The sequence below is a fragment of the Salminus brasiliensis genome, chromosome 17 (genome assembly GCF_030463535.1).
Source record: "Salminus brasiliensis chromosome 17, fSalBra1.hap2, whole genome shotgun sequence".
NCBI lineage: Eukaryota > Metazoa > Chordata > Actinopteri > Characiformes > Bryconidae > Salminus > Salminus brasiliensis.
In genome coordinates this window covers 4,706,266-4,723,162 of record NC_132894.1, presented here as the reverse complement: position 1 = coordinate 4,723,162, position 16,897 = coordinate 4,706,266, and the positions used below count along the sequence as shown (strand labels likewise).

The 16,897-nt window shown below is 40.9% G+C and overlaps 1 protein-coding gene across 6 annotated transcripts in view; it reads right to left on the bottom strand.

Moving 5' to 3' along the window:
- LOC140538581 (myosin IXB) overlaps window positions 1-16,897 on the bottom strand; it is an 81,758-nt gene that overhangs the window by 18,975 nt on the left and 45,886 nt on the right. For all 6 annotated transcript variants that reach the window (XR_011977768.1, XM_072661206.1, XM_072661207.1 and 3 more), the window contains exons 4-23: window positions 16,339-16,401; window positions 14,737-14,836; window positions 14,371-14,471; window positions 13,275-13,404; window positions 12,398-12,487; window positions 12,120-12,236; window positions 11,189-11,323; window positions 10,304-10,425; window positions 9,826-9,967; window positions 8,903-9,098; window positions 7,301-7,376; window positions 6,567-6,659; window positions 4,535-4,648; window positions 3,491-3,530; window positions 2,719-2,835; window positions 2,475-2,555; window positions 2,068-2,178; window positions 1,277-1,396; window positions 1,040-1,189; window positions 462-619 (exon numbers count right to left, since the gene is read on the bottom strand). Coding sequence is in view for 5 of the 6 variants with exons in the window: in XM_072661206.1 (XP_072517307.1) it covers window positions 462-619; window positions 1,040-1,189; window positions 1,277-1,396; window positions 2,068-2,178; window positions 2,475-2,555; window positions 2,719-2,835; window positions 3,491-3,530; window positions 4,535-4,648; window positions 6,567-6,659; window positions 7,301-7,376; window positions 8,903-9,098; window positions 9,826-9,967; window positions 10,304-10,425; window positions 11,189-11,323; window positions 12,120-12,236; window positions 12,398-12,487; window positions 13,275-13,404; window positions 14,371-14,471; window positions 14,737-14,836; window positions 16,339-16,401 (2,256 nt within the window). In the remaining variant the exon portion in view is untranslated. The remainder of the gene's footprint in view (window positions 1-461; window positions 620-1,039; window positions 1,190-1,276; window positions 1,397-2,067; window positions 2,179-2,474; window positions 2,556-2,718; window positions 2,836-3,490; window positions 3,531-4,534; window positions 4,649-6,566; window positions 6,660-7,300; window positions 7,377-8,902; window positions 9,099-9,825; window positions 9,968-10,303; window positions 10,426-11,188; window positions 11,324-12,119; window positions 12,237-12,397; window positions 12,488-13,274; window positions 13,405-14,370; window positions 14,472-14,736; window positions 14,837-16,338; window positions 16,402-16,897) is intronic.

The following is a 16,897-nucleotide window of genomic DNA, read 5'->3' as shown; positions in this document are numbered from 1 at the left end:
GAGATCCCACGCCTGACCATAACCAGGTGCAACGGATCAGGGAGTAGCTCCCTGGCTACATAAAAGCCCGGCTCTCCCACAGACAGGGGGAGGATACAGAAACAGACAAAGGACTGGGTGTGTAAGCACAGAGGCATTGGGCTCAAGACAGCCTAAGGACTCTTTAGACAAGCTCAGAACTCTGGGCTACTTTGGGGTTCATGTCTGAGGTTTGTGTTTGGCACAATGTGTAAATAAAAACAAACAAGGATCACATCATGGATCGTGTGTGTGCTTCTGTGACTTGAGGTTTTCCAGTCATGTGCCCCAGTTCACACTCAGTTTACCAGATATTACTTTCAATCATATGATTCGAACACTGTACAATTTATCACTAACTTTAACTGGGGTCATAATATCAGGATTTCACTCTATGCACAGAGGTGATCTCTTTTGTACACACAAGTTTGTTTTCTCTTTACCTTCTGCGGGCTGACTGGCCTCTGGCTAAAGCCTGGACTTTTGTAATAGAAGCACGGCGGTGTCGGTATTCTGCCCTCTGTTTGAAGCATCGCCATGCTGCCTGAATTACAGTAGCTGCTCTACAGCGTCTTTCCCGGTACGTTCTCCTCCATGATCTCTGTAATGAAGCACACAATGACCATCACATCACTGAAACACACTTCAATATTTCATATTGGTTCTCATGCCAATGGCCAAGATGACATGACACAGATTTTCATAAACACTTTATGAAAATAAACAGCAAGTACTTCAATTTTATTCATGTAACCATTAACATTTTCATATTTGTCTCTAACCAGTTCTTCTGCTATATGCACACTAATATCTGGACGGACTGGGCTAAAATGTACTGGGTATAAATACAGCACTAAGAATTCAATTATAGTTTAAGCAACAATTTAAGTTAATTGAAGTTTACTTCTCACATTCAACCATAACCTATACCTTTGAAATTTAAATTGTCAGTTTGTTTGGTAAGCAGTCAGACACCCAAATAAACTAAATCAATATACAGATAAAATGACCATGACCTTACCTGAACAAAGATGGCTGCATCCCTTAACTGCAGAAAGTAACGCCTCAGCAATTTCGCACGGAACCAGCGTTGCAGGAAGATGATTTTTTGCATGACATCTTTGTGGAGAATGTCTTTAAGCTTTTGCCTCTCAGGCTCTTTTAAATACACCTGGAAAACCATAACACAGGTGAAGCAAACTACTGGAAAGAGAACTGGCTTATTTTTGAGCAGCCTAAGCACAGACAGGAAGCTTACCTTTGTTTTGCCAATCTGGTACGTTTTGGTGTCTAAGCCGAGGTTCTGCAGCAGAGTTGATATGTCTTCCTGAGATGAGGCATTCTTTGGCAGCAACACACGAAACTGCTCAATGAATTCCTGTGATATGGAGTAAAGTTAAATATTACTGTAGACAAATACTAATCATTAGAGATGCACAGATACAGAAATGGTTGGCCAACGCAGATTTCTACCATATTCTACATAAATGCAGATGCGCTCTATGGAACAACTGCTCCACAACAGCTCAACGCTGAGCGGCTTTATACCGCAAACTCTAGCTCACAACTGGCGGCAATAGGTTCATGCTTATCTGCTCCAGAGAGCTCTATTCACTGGCCACACTTCTCTACAGGAACTAGACAAGCATCTGCACATCAGTGTTAGCCATGGGTGAAATTAAAGTAGCTGAGCACTCATCCACAAACATTTGGACATGGTGTATTTTAGGTAGTGCAGAGTCACTTTTGCTTTTCTGGAGTTCAGTAAATACATGACATCAGTCAGATGACGCATCAGTCAAACCTAAACAGTTGTATGAGGACGAAATATCTTAATTGTCTGATACAGATAGGATATATGATGATGCCATCATCCATCCATACTTGTCATATTACCTGCCCATTATTTTCACACCAGTATTTTCTTTTCATGGGCATTGTGAAACAATTCAGGTTTAATAAAAGCGCAATGAAATTAAACAATTGCTATTTTTCGAATAATATTACTTCTGGTAAAAAGAAGGAGGGCAAGCACTGTTTGTGGTCTACCTGGAAGGTGTATTTAGCACCATAGCCCGATCTCCTGATGCGCACCGTCTCCAGCATGCCTGTGTAACGCAACTGCTGCAGGACCAGGGCCTCATCAAAACACATCTCCTTCTGTTCTCACACACAGGCAGATAATTGACAATGACCATGACAACGAAAGTAATCAACACGTATAAACCTAAGATGATGTGCAGTCATTTCTTTAATGCATTAGTCATCATTTTAAGAATGCTGCTGAGAACAAGATCTAATATTTCTTCCAATATCTGTCATAAATAATGATCCTGATATTAATAATCAAAGGAATTGTACAGAATAAGAACACTAAACTATGCATGTATAGATGAGGCCAAGTAGGTAGGAGTTTAAACAATTGCAAAGTGTGTGTTAAAGAGCAGTAAAAGGACCTTCTCAGCATTGGAGCGGAGACAGCGAATGAAGAAAGGCTCAGCTTTCGCAAGCGTCTCTAGCAGCTTACTGAGGGAGGTCTACAGGGGTCAGATAAACAGTCAAGATGTGAACACAGAACTGAGAGACAGTGTAGCATTAAATTACTCTGTTTACGTATTAATGTTCAATGCTTCTTATTTTAATCACATTTTTTAAAGGAGCAGGAACAGTCTAAAAGGTAACACTTTTACATAACTTTACCTGAAATTGAGCACTGATGCTGGGGGGCCGTTTCTTCTTGTGCAGGTGCAGCAGAGATTTGGTGGTACGATCATGAAGACCCACAATAAACTTCAGCGAACGAGAGTCCAGCAGGTTCTGCACAACACACAGGGACAGTCACACACACAGCAATTGATGCACAGCCAATTTGCCATAAAGTTCATTTTGCTACTGAACCACAAAAACCTAAAGGCCAAACCCATATTGCAAGTGTCAATATGTTAAGTACAGCCTCAGCTTGCTTAAAGAGGCGGTCCTGAATGACAGAAGATAACTTGGGTCATTCCCAGCACAGCAGTGTATCAGGCACAGCAGTGTCACTGCTAGGTTGAGAGTGGGAGCCCCACCCAAACCTACTTAGACAAAAGCAGCTTTGTGGTCAGAAACTGACTAAAAAAAAGGCTAGAGGATGACTAGCTCATGGGTTGATGCACAGTATTACAGTTGGTACACCAGCAAGGTCTACCAACAAAGTAGGTCTGAACAGTAAAGCAGTCAGTGAGTGCACGGTGTGTAAAAACACACATTACCATGACAGTGTCACTGCTGTGAGAAGGGTCCCCACACAAACAATACATGGTCAGTGGTGGGCAGACTGTTGGACAGGCTTATGGGTAGCTGATAATCTATGCAGAACAGACGAGCTACAGCCTGTGACAGATGAACTGGTAGCTAATAAACTGGCAACCCACATCAGGATATTGCCAAAACACAAGCACAAATGTGACCATAATTAAAAAGGGAGCTTTACCTTTGGAATAAGCTGCTTGTTCTTGGTGTTCTTGTTCTTCCTGTATGGTAGGGAGGAAAAGGGAGGTTCATGGTGTGTTGGGACAGAGCTGAGAGGTCACTGTGTGTTAGTATAGTGAGTGAGCCATGCATTGGAAAGGGGGTAAAGGGAAGGGCTATATGGAGCAAAGTAATTGAGAGATGGGACTCTAATAGGTCTATTGGGTTTTAGCTATGCTATAAAGCTTAATTATGAGTGTATAACATTATCAAGGGTTATTTGCTGAGATTTCTAAGCTAATAATAATACCAAATATTAAGTAACACTGTTGTAGCTAATACAGACACCAATAACTGACACTTTTGTCAATATATGGCATGCAATACAGGTTGTACGGTTGTAATTATTAGCTGTAATATTATAATTTGGGAGGGCCTCAAGAATATTGCATATTCTAACTGTTGCATATTCTAACTATTATCTATTATATTATCCGCAAAATGATTTGCAGGGAAACTTTCAAAAGCCATTAAATGCATCCAAAGAACACTGAACCAGTCAGGTCAGCCAGCTCATGCATGGTTAGCACTCCAGCCATCCCTACTGGAACTGCAATATGATATAAATATAAAATATCATACTGCAAACGCAACTGAAAACATAACAGAAGCAAAAGTGATTTCTGTTTCTTAGGTCAGCATCAGAGAAGAACACAGTCAGTTTTACCACACAAACAGTTCAGGACTCCTGCAGCAGGCTAACGAAAGCAAACGAAGCTCAGCTCTCAGCTCGTAAACGCCACATTCTCTTAACTCGAGCAAGCAGACGAATTAGTGCCGAACATGTTAGGGGAGTCTATTAGAGTGGTGCAGAGTGGGGGGGCGTTCACTATAAACCAGACTGTTTTCTCCTTTACGAGTAGCGGAGGTTTTTGGAATGCATCTGAGACGCTGAGTTATACCGAGCAGAGGGTCAATTAACTACATGGCATGATGCAGGGGTTAGCAGGCTGGGGTCGAGGGGTTCATTTCAGGGGGCCAGAGGGGTTTCGGAGGCCGGACTCACTGAAGGAAGTGGCGTGGGAACCGCAGGCGACCCCACGACTGAAGCAGCTTACGCGGATCCTCGCCATCCAACTGCAAGTCCTTAATGGAGCTCATAATTTGGGCGTGAATGTCCCTGATTCAGCCCGACGGGTGAGGAAAGACGAGGAGAGAAGGTGCAGATAGAGTGAGGTAGGGTGTGGTAAAAGGAAAGGGACCCAACACAGTTGTTAATTATACACCTCCAGAAAGGAAAATCCCTTCACCAAAGACACAAAGAAACCCTCTTTCACCTACAGAAAGAAAACACGGTGGTAGCAGATGAAGGTCCGAAGGCAGCTTGAAATCTAAAGCCAGACTTGTTCAGACAGTGTTTTGCAGCCGTGCGTCTCATGGAACACATCATTTGCACTAGCTATGCTTTTTGTTCCCATAAATATGCAAATTCATCCATCCGGATCATAATGTTTTGATCTCACTGGACTAGTTGGACTGTTTACTGTTGGAACCCAGTTGTACCAACACTAGCCTGTATTTATCGAACTTCTCTAGAGTAAGAATGCTCATCTGAAATCAGTTAAGATTCACTCAATTAAATTAAAACAGCTGAGGAGATCTCATAGACCCCTTGTCGGAAGACTATTATGATGGCCCTTTACCTTTTACACAGTAAACAGCAGTAAAACCCTAAATAAGGTGCAATAATTTGATTTAATTATAGTTTAATTAGGCAAGATGGGCATCCCCACCTCAAGCGCTCAAGTAAAGCTGAGGCGGTGGCAGCTCGGACTGGATAGCGTGTTGCTTGCGTTTCACCATTATAGAGAACTTGTAGCTATAGCTGAAGCTCTGGCCTTTACATAAAAACGGAAGTGTGTTTAATAGCCTTGGCTGAATTATCATTTGAAAAAGCTATTTGTCTGAGCACTAAGTGCTTATTTGCTCTGAAAAACTTACATTTATACATTACATGAATACAATAAGTAATAATTTAAGGTATGTCCATACATTAACTTCTAAACCTCTGCTTATTTATAGTTTCCATCCAATACCTAGTTTTGCTAAGCAACTGCTCAATTAAAATAAATCAGGTGAGTTGGACAACTATATGTCAGTTATTTTTTACTGTATTTATTTTAATATTCAGTGTTTTTACAAGTCAAACACATTTACTGCCATAATAAATAATTCTAAACAATCTGCTTAGGTGTCTAAGAAACGTTATAGCTCTGCCCCGGACAGCAAAGCTCCCCGGCTGCTGCTTCAAGTCCCTAATGTTGCCATTGAGGACACCACTGTCTGCTATTTGATACTGATATTAAACTTGCTTGCCTGTGACTTTCATCTTCAACCATGAACAGGGAACCCAGAGATTTCGATGAGAAGCATGGTAGTGTGGTTTCGAACCATGCTTTGGTGTGAGTGCAGACGACATGCACTCAGGGAGAAGAAGCTCGGTGTACTGCTGAATTTCCATGCAAGTGTTACTCTTGTTGGGCTGGAACTGGTGTTAAACTGGGGCTGAATGGTTGGCTCTGTGAGGCACATGCACTTATAACCTACCGCACTGCTCAGAACCGCAGGAGGTCAAACAGGACGCACTGGCAGAGGAGGTCTGGGAGCTATGCTAATGCTAATGCTAATAATACACTAACCTAATCTCTATTAGAATGGAAGAATTGAAGTTTGCACGTTTTGCATGAATTAAGCTTTTTAGACTGAACTCTTCCATTAACCATTGCAGTAGAGATTAAAACAATGCTATGGTGTATCCTGTTTGTGCTAGTTTGCTAATTATATGAGACGACATGGCGTTAGTATTAAAAAAAGTCTTGATTCAGTTTAAATCGTGAAAAGTATAAAAGTCATCTCTCGCTTACAGTGAATGCAGAGCTACAGGTTTTCAAGGACAGATCAGGTTTAAATATATTAATATTCCATCTTAACATCTTAACTGTGCTACACTGAGAGTGTTTAAGTATGTTCAAAACATCCCACTGCAGCCAGCTCCTCCTGCCAGACCCCCTGCTCTGCTCTGCCTCCTGCACACTTACTTCTTACTCTCATAACTAGCAAAGATGTCCTCAAAAGCCTCTAGGGGGCGCTCCTCTGAGAGATCAAAGGAGAAATCGAGCATAGATGTACGGCTGTAGAGGAGAAACAGCACACAGGCAATCACTTAAAGGCAGAATGGACCACAACGGCCGGCAGGGGCTGATTTACGACCAGTTCTCTCCTCACAGGTTTTGTCAATTAGAAGAAAAAAAAAAAAAAGGGGAAAATGGGTCACAGTCAACCAACACCAGACCAGAGCACAGGGGCAATGCAGACAATTTACTGTCTACTTTTTGTATTGTATGTTCAATTTCCATCTTTTGTTTGATGAAACAATTACAGTTTAGAATTTAGTGTTTATTTGTGAAATATGTGCTTCTGAAGTAAGTCAACAAAACTCACTCAAAATCATATCATGAATCTATCTAAGTTAATTTCATGCCATATTGCACTTTAGAATCATCTGTTAAATATCATTTAATTTGTGATCACTTACAATTACGGGCACTAATCAATCGACTGCATGTATGAGTGTAAGGCTGAGCCGTGTGTACTGTGGTCAGGTTTTCTTGCACAAACCTGCCTGCATTGTGCTGCTGGGAGGAGAGAAGAGTCACATGACCACCCCCATACAAAAAGCAAAGGACAGGAAGAGATAGAGTTCCTCATAACACTTCCTCCTTTTCTCCCTCCCTCTCCATTCTGCCACAGGCAGTCCTAGTTTAGGCCTTACCGATACATCCTTTCAATTGGTGTGTTGGACCTCTGCAGCTCCCCCAGTGGAACTCTTGAGGCAGGTCTGACCACACCTGCACAGAGTGTAAAATACACATAAGAATGGGATGACGAGGGTAAAAACATAACATTATGAAACAAGGAATATTATAGTTATTAGTTATATTAGAAGAATATTATATTTATAAGGTTTTCCATTTTAGTTTTTATTTTCTTCTGAAAAAATACAAATTCTTTTCTGAAAGAATTTTTAGTTTTCTTTAGTTTTAAGTGTTGTGGTGAATCCTGTCTCAATACCAGGGCATTATAATAAAAATCCACATTCATGTTTTCTCATCAGTACATTGAGCTCCTCAATAGTGTTCAAAATTCAAACATCGCCATCCCAGAAGAAATCTATTTCACATATTCTGCATAGATTTACATTTTTGGTTCATCTTTTGCTCTTCAAGCAGGACATTTTCGATTTAAATTTAGTTTATGTGTTTATGAAAAGCATGTGCTTTTGTTATAATAAGTTCATTCATATCAGTGCTCAATTTCATTTTAGTAATACATTTTGATAAATGTGTATTACCCTAACTTTAATTATTTCTAAATCTGTATTTAAATAAGCTACAATAGTTTTGCTCTTATTTATTTTTATTAATTAATTTCGTTTTTTTTTTAAAAAGGTATATTTTTCTTTGGTTAACATGTTTATTTGCTGAACATTTGCTGACTTTTTTCTGTCCTGCATAGAAGTGTTGGAACAAACTTCCCCTGGGTGTCCGAGGAGTCGCTCGCTGTTTTCAAACACAGACTGAAGACCCTCCTCTTCCAAAAGTACTTGGGCAGAGTGTAGAGTATGTGGAGTATCGTGGTCTTGATACTGACTTTTGTATTTAGTCGTATCTAAGCTTAGAGGTATTTTTGGATCCTAGTCGATACAAACTAGCTAAGGATATTTAGCAAAGAACAGCAAAGCACTTTTGGAAGTTGCTTTGCTCTGCCTTGTAAATGTTATCCAATGTCACAAAAACCCACCATATATAGTTTGCTATTAAGTAAAAGAAACATGAAAAACACCACAAAATTACAAACAAGTAAAAAAAATTAGATTTTACTAAACTACATAAAAAAAGATATAGCATGAGGGGCCGACATGTAATCAGCTACTTGTTACTGTGCAGTTCAAACAGTTACCATACACACTGGATGTTTACAGGCTCGCTATAATTGTCCTAAATCTGTCTTATTATCCAAGCGTTTCTTCACTTCTCTAGCAACAGCGATTATGCAAAAGTGTCGTCATGCAATTTCCCACAACAATCAATTGTCAATCTAGCCACCCTTAACACAAGTTTCCTACTTTTAATCCAACATAACCCAAGATCATGTCTTGCCTAATTATGTGTTTATTAAAACAATACTTTTTTGAGAAGTGCCCCCCACCAGCCCCCTTTCATGAGTTTAATCGCCTTAAGCTCAGGCCTGCGTCACAGACCGGGTCTATCACATGCAGGCTAAAAATAAAACCTAAAACAAAACAAAAACAAAACCGTGCATTTCCAGATTTATACACTAATCTGGTTCTAATGATGAACTCTGCATGACTTACCAGCACTCTTGGCAGCCCAGCGGCGCCCGGCCTCATTAAAGGCGGCCAGAGCACGGACAGCAGCCCGGAGTATCCCCCAGCGGAACATCGCCACCGGATCCATCCCGATGAGCTGTCGCACATAGGCTCGATCACTGCTCCGCAACAGGGCCACGATGTCTGGACGCATGTGGTCCGTGTTCTTCTCTCTGAAATCCTGCAAGAAGGTGAGTGGAGCGTTATGGACTGATGGAAAAATGTACAAGAGCATACAGACAGACAGGTAGTCTAAATTAAGGCATGTATGCGTCCAAATCAATAAGCGTCACATGAATGAACATCAAATTACTGCTAAATCTCAAATGCTACGTCTAGTCTGTGATCATCACAGCTGCATGGCTGTCACTATTAAAGGCATTAGTCGCATCAGTTGAGATGTGGGTGTACAAAGCATATAAATAAAGTTCTATGGGAGGCAAGAGGGTCTTTATTTGACTTGAGTTTTAACAGAAAAATTAAGAAACCGATGTTAAAAAAAAAAAAAAAAAAAAAAAAACAAAACACTTTTCTGTGGTGCCTACATCTCACCTATGACTTCCCTTTTAGCTAGGATCCATCAGGTATCATCACTGCCTAGATATACATGTTTTCTTTCAGGACTGTGTGCCTTCACAGGGACACATCAGAAAGACTACCAAATAGTAGCACTTTCATTATATTTATTAAAATGTTTTACTGCTGAGTGTGTGTGTGTGTGTGCGCATGTGTTTAATGACCAAATTCAAAACAAGGCATGTCTAGTGGCAAGTCTAGTGGTCAGCCAATTACCTCAACATTACCAACCCTGCCAATCAATCAGATATTTTGAATAGTAAAAATATGTGGTCATTAGCAGCATAAATATCACAAAGCTGTGACAGTTAGGAATTCACAGACGGCGGTACCTTGATCTGGTACTTGACCTTCCCAGCAAAATGGCGGATGACAAACGCTGGCTCCATCACTGGGGTGGCCACAAAGTAGGGGTTTCTCTCATGCTGCTGCTTAAATTTGGCCAGCAAGGTTTTATCTGTAGCATGGGGAAAACTGGGGAGAGAGAAGGAGAAAATGAGAACAATGAAAGGAAAGAAAGAGGAAGAGCGTACAGAAGACAAAGAGAAAGCAAAGAAGAAAACAGTCCAGGAGAGAGAAAGACAGAGTAAAAAGAAGAAAGGACAAAAAAAAAAAAAAAAAAAGAGGTAAGAGATAAACAGAGGATAGAAGGCTTTGAAATGCTCTGAGGGTGTCATTTCACACCACTGAGAAAGAAGGTATGAAAATAGAGAACATTAAAAATAGAAACAATGAGAGAGAAAGACAGACTTGTGGTTGTGTGAACACTGCAAAGCCCATGTTCTCAGCCTGCTGTTCCTGCGGTCTTACTTGCTTTCCTCGTCCAGTAGATAGAGGAGGCCGGTAGGCTTCTTGCTGATGAGCTGAATGCAGCCCACGTTATCCGTGTAGTCGATGTTGTGCCAGGTAATGCCTTCCGTCTGATATTCCTCCTGCAAGTGGGAGAAAAGAAGAGCTGTAGGATGTGCTAAAGAAACACACACTTTACCTATATAAAGCAGTGAACCACACCTTTTTGCCAATCATTACAGTTTTCTTTTCCACACATGGATCACTCGATCATTGCACTGTCCCACCTTCTCAACCTACGCATCCTGTTGCACACCCTGCAGGTATTTATAGCTTGATCATCCTCATGCAACTGCATCTGCAGGAGCCTGAAGATACTACCTTCCTAAACACTCTAGGTAAACACTCTTTTGTCTGAGGCGGGGCTTTTATATTGTGCATTTCATTACTAAAAATGATCTTTTATTTTTAACCATATATTATATTATAAATTATGTACGTACACTGACAGTGCTGTTCATTTTTTTGGATTGACTTGCTTTAATCACCCCTCATTAAATACAAGGCATTCTGTGAGTGTTGAGTGTTTCTGCCCACCTCTCCAGAGTTTGATACTGTAGTTAGCAGCTTGCCAAGTCTGAAGCAGCAACATTACCACCCCATAATTTTTAGGCTGATATTTTAAGGAAACAATGCTCCATAATGGTGCTTTAAATGCATCATAATCGTTGTACCTTAAATATTATTTTTTAAAATGAACAGTGATTGTGTATTAAAAACGTGCAGAGGTCGACAAAACATGTTATAATAGAATCAAACTAAAATATTCAAGAAAACAGAAATAAAAATGTCCCCCACAAGTGGCTTTTGGACACCCAGAACAACCCCGCTGTAAAGTAGCCTCACCTGCTCCAGCGTGAAGATGTGCTGATTAAAGTAATACTGCAGCTGTTCATTGGCGTAGTTGATGCAGAACTGCTCAAAGCTGTTAGTCTCAAAGTCCTCAAAGCCGAAGATGTCCAGAACACCTATGGACAAACACTGGACAAGAAAGAAAAAAAAAAAATGGATGCAGACATGAAGACAAAATCCCATCTTAGGCTATTTTCACACTAATGTCATTTGCCACAAGGTTGGCCCCAACATCTAAACAGATCAGCCTTAACATCAGCACCACCTGCCTAATACAGAGTAGGCACCCTTGTGTTACCACAAAAGATCAGAGCATTCGAGGCATGGACTCCACAAAACCTCTGAAGGCATCCTGTGGTGTCTGGCACCAAGATGTTAGCATGTTAGATCCTTTATATCTTGTAAGTTGTGAGGTGGAGCCCATGACCATGTTTCCGGTTTACTGGTTGTCCGTTCTTGTAGCACTTTTGGTAGGTACAGACCACTGCAAACCAGAAAAATCCTACAAGACCGTCCTGATGTTTTGGAGATATCACAGATATCTCAGATTCTTACGCTTTTCCAAAAATCACCTTCAAAAACAGACTGTTCACATGCTGCCCAATACATTCATTACTTCACAGGAGCCACCAAAAATGAGGATAATCAATGTTTTTCACGTCACCTGTAAGTGGTGCTAATGTTATGGCTGATCGGTCTACCAGTTTCACATTACTGCCTGTAATTTTATAACACATTGTGCTAAAAGTAACACAGAGTGTTGTTCTTAACTGTAAGTGTCCTTAGTTATAATGCCCTCTAAAACAGTGAGAAGATTCCCCTCAAAACAAATCCTGGCAAAACAAGAATCGCCCAGACAAGGAAAATTAAATGTGTAACGTGTTTTTTTTTTTGGTTGGTCCAACACAGAACAACCGACCCTCACCGGCACAGATTCCTCCATGTCCTTCTTATTGAGAAGCGCGTGATTGATTCTCAAGACGATCCAATCGAACAGGGCGCTGTACAGAGACTTGGCCATGGAGTCCCGCGCAGTGATCGCCTGAGACAGGAAAAAGCTGTTAGCTAAACAAAAGAAACGATTAGCTACAGGAGAATCAGCAGTCAGTGTAGCGTTGGAATGGTTAGATGTTCGCTACTAAACACATGCATCCAAATCAGCCTGCAGGGTACAGAGTGTGTGAGATTCTGAGGTTACTGTACCTCACTGTGACTGTAGGGCAGAATCAGCTTATCATTGACTGTAACTGTTTTCCTCTTTGTAAGAGCTTCAACTAGCAGCTCCTCTTTGACCTGCAAAACCAAACACACACACCAACGTTAACATCCACATAACATCCAACTGGAATATTTGATATTTGTATGTTTAATTCTATGCAAAAGTTGCAACTGAAAACAGTAGCATTTTAAATTATAAAGATTTTTAATTTGAATTTAAAAAAAAGGAAAATGTGGGAGGTGGGACGTCAAAACAACTATTATGAATTCAGAGTAGTTAAATACTGATGGCTGCAAGAAAATAATTACTATTAATTGCATAAAGCCTGATCCCCATACCATTGTTCAATGGTTACAAAAAGTCAAGTATGTCTATATGAACATATGACTGACCAGTTACAACTAAAATTACCAATCTTTATAAGATGGAAACCTGATATTGTCTACCTTAGTTAGTTTTGGTTTGTTTTTTAAGTCTATATGCGTGTGTATGTATATACACACACACACACACACACACACACACACACACACACACACACACACACACATCCATGTGTGCTAAAGGCAATAGTTAAAAGTTTAAGTGTAAAAATAAATAAATAAATAAGAGTAAATGTCCCAATGGACTGACTTCCAGGTACAGTTCCTATACAATATATACAAGTGTAAATGATCTAAATAATATAATGGATCTTTTCAACAATCCATCTAGTTGATTAGGTCTTCAGTACTGGCCACACACTCCCACACACACACACCACTCACTCACTACATTTTGATGTAGTTACCCATAATAATAATAATAATAAACACTGTAATTTAACATAACATTTCATCCTAACTCTCAACATGGTCCTACCTTCAGTAAATCTGAGAGATTGGCAAGGACTTCAGGAGGTCCCACGTCCAGCCCCTCGTCCCTCCCTGTGGATTTACGGCTGTAGGTGACGTTGCCCAGATACAGGATGGCAGACAGGACCGAGAAAATCCTGAAAGAACCACAATGAGTTTTTAATTCTCCATCAAACAAAAAAATGACTCACTCACACTCAGACACTGCACTTCCTCTACGGCCAACATAAACTTTAGGAGTCAACATGTGCAGATTATGAGCAACGTGGCGTCTGACCTGCCAAACTCAGTGACTCAAAGCTCCTGGGCTGGGTAGTCGGTTGCGTACTTTTTAATGGAACTGTGGGGCATTTAAGGTCAGAAAGACCAGCGAGATTTTTCCCCTTAAATTGTTCTATTAACAAATGTCATTAGTATGCTGTAACAGGTAAATATAGCCCCCACCCCACCCCCAATAAATACTAAAAGTCCAAATGTTTGTGGACACCCCTGCTAATGAATGCATTAAGCTACTTGAAGTTGCACCCCTTGCTGACACAGATGGGCAAATGCACACAGACACACAGCTCATATAGTCCTTGTAGAAAAATATTTATTGCCAATACAACATGAATCTGGATCAGAAAACCCATGAACCTACAGGCACCATCCCATAAGGCCTGGCATGGGGTACAGAGGGGTATAGAGGGGTATACAGCACCCCAGCATTGAGCTGTGGAACAGTGTTCTTTGGTACGATGGATGGAACTACATCCAATATTTTTTAGGATAAGCTGGAGAGTTGGAGATAAGGTGGGGTGGTGATCACCAAACATCCCGACATCACTAACACTCTGGTCATTGAATGCCATCAAATCCTCAAAAGCAATGCTCCTCCAAAATCTAGTACAAAGCCTTCTTCTTCCCTGGACAGTAGAGACAGTTACTCCAACAAAAGCAGGACAAACTCTTTTTAACCCCCTTGATTTCAGAAGAAACAATAAACAAACAGGTGTCCCAATACTTTTTGTGGTTTGAGGTTTAATATGCATGTACTGTGTGTCTATTTTTGTATGTACGTATCCAGATTAGTGTGCCTGACTGTGCATCTTCATTTTACTCACTGTTTCTTGGTAGCAGGGAGGAAGCCCACCATCTCCATGGCCTGCTGCAGCCTCTCAAAATCATGCTGAAGGTCATCTGCATCCTCTATGGCAAAGTTTTGCTGTGGGGTGTAATATGAGGGGGAGAAGGTACAGGACTAGTCACAACAAGCATTGCCATGATGCCTTCCCATACAACACAGGGCTACAGTATTTCAACAGCCCCAGGGGGCAACAGTACAAATAGTTTGGTACTGAACTATTCTTGTTCTTGTGACCTCACTACTTGGGACCCCTCAAACATTCAGCATTACAACAAGCTTAGAAGAGCTTATTTATATGAAGACCTGACCTATTTCACATCCATCTCCCCCCGGCTGTGCTCACCTGCTTGAGGTAGTAGTAGTTTTCTGGCTGCAGGAGCTTGTACTCCTTGCGTTCCTCTTCGGAGGCCCCCACCAGCAGGTAATAGAAAACATGATAGTTCCTGTGTGGGAGACAAAGCGCCGTCAGGGCTGTTTTCAAACAGGGAGGTAGAGAGCCTTTTCCTCCTGATTCAAACAGCTCTGCTTACACCCATTCAGAAAGAGATTTTCCAGTGCTGCTATCAGATACCGACAGCGCGCTCAGCTGGGCAGCAAAACTTCTATAATTAGCTGCCACTACTAACACAGTGGCCGGCTGGAAGGCTAGCTGAGAAAACCCCAGACAAAGAACACAAACAGCAGAACCAGAAATAAATTTTCTTTCTCTTTTAGAGGCTATTTTGACCTTTACGACTGTGACGACTTACGACATGATCCAGTGACAGACTCAGAAATGAGCCTGTGTGGTTTTCATGCTTTAGCGCCATCATTTGTCTCAGTGTCAATGATCAATGATGTCACACTTTGCAAATCGCAAAAGGTCTGTTAATAAATGTTTGTAATATATGTTCATAGTGTTTGTCACTTTCCAAACTTTCCCTTGAGAATTAAACATGCTGCTTTTGTTAGTGAATTTGAAAGTGGTGTATTTAAATGATCTCTGTACTGTTCCTTATTGACATCATTTGAAACTAGCAGTTGTTCTTTATATTGTGTTAAAGTTTCATGATGAACAAACCAATAGAATAATCCAAAATGACTCAACGAACCAAACAGTTAAAAAATGACTTCATAATAATAATAATAATAATAATAATAATAATGATAATAATCAACAACCGTCTCAGAACATTAACAGCGGTGTATGGCATTATCGCGGGCCAGGGTGGGGGGCTGTAGTGTAAATTATAAACTGAATTTCAAGCTTTTCCTGTGGTTATGGTTTTGTAGGCCACTCACTAAGCTAGACTTTGCTTAGCCAGCTTGGTTACAGATGCACCGAGCATCAGACAGCCCAGTACAGCTGCTGTCTGGACAAGTCTGGAAAGTTGAGCGACTGGTGTTGGGAGAAACAGAGACCGGTTCTGCTGTGTTTGGACTCGTAGTCTGCCATCTTGGCTTAGATAAGCTAGCTAGCAGGCTAAACACCACAGCATATACTATATTCCAGCTAACTGAGGCTCAAATCACACATGTATAGAGGATAAAGCCTCATATCTGAGAGCGCAGAGTCGAGTGAAGGGTCGTAGAAATGTTTTCCCACTGTTTTCAGGCACATGATAGACTGGCTCATCCAGGTTTGCTTGCTCTCCCTTTTTATTTAAACTCGACACGTCGCTAAACCTGCAACTATGGCAGTATTGTCCACTCGCCCCCCCCCACCTGCTTACTATATTTTCATTATCATTATACCACTCAACTCTAGAGTTAAATCTTTGGCAATATTTTCTTCAATTGAGACCTAAGAAGGTTTTTCTCCTCCTTCTGTAAAGCGGCTATTTTGAAAATGCAAGCTGGTCATTAACACTGATCAATTTCAAAAATAAAAAGTGTACTACAGCTGCTGCCAATACTTTCCCATGCAATTTAGTTACTATTTTTACTGCAATTATTAATAAGTTACCTTTCATTCTTCTCTCTGGATACTAGTCGTGACTTCTCCAGCAGGTACTTTTCAACCACTGCCCTGTAAGACACAACAATGCAAAGAGAAGGGAAAAAACAGAAGAAAATAATTAATGAGAAAATGACCACGAGACGAGCCTGCTGGCAGTCGAATTGGCAATGCAATAGATAAAGCAGGGGATTCAAGTGTGCGAGGGGCTTTCGGTCAATGGCACAGCTGAGGCAGATGGCCTGAACAATACTGCAAACCAAACAAAGACACGGAGGCCAAAGCGGTTCAACCCTCCAACACATGGTAGCATCATGATGGCACAGGGAGCCAAAATAAGAGTTAATCTGATTTGTTGAGGGGCTGAAGTAGGAACAAAAACAAGTTAAATGTCCTCTATTCACCTCGCTGTAGTTTGTTCACATCTAAGAATAAGTTTGATGGAATGGTGAGATTATTCTGGCTTCTATAAACAGCAGAAAGGAATGTTCTGGACATTTTGGGGGCAAAGTGAGCCGCTATAAGATCAGAAGACAAAGCATCTACAGTAGCTACTAGCGCTGCATAA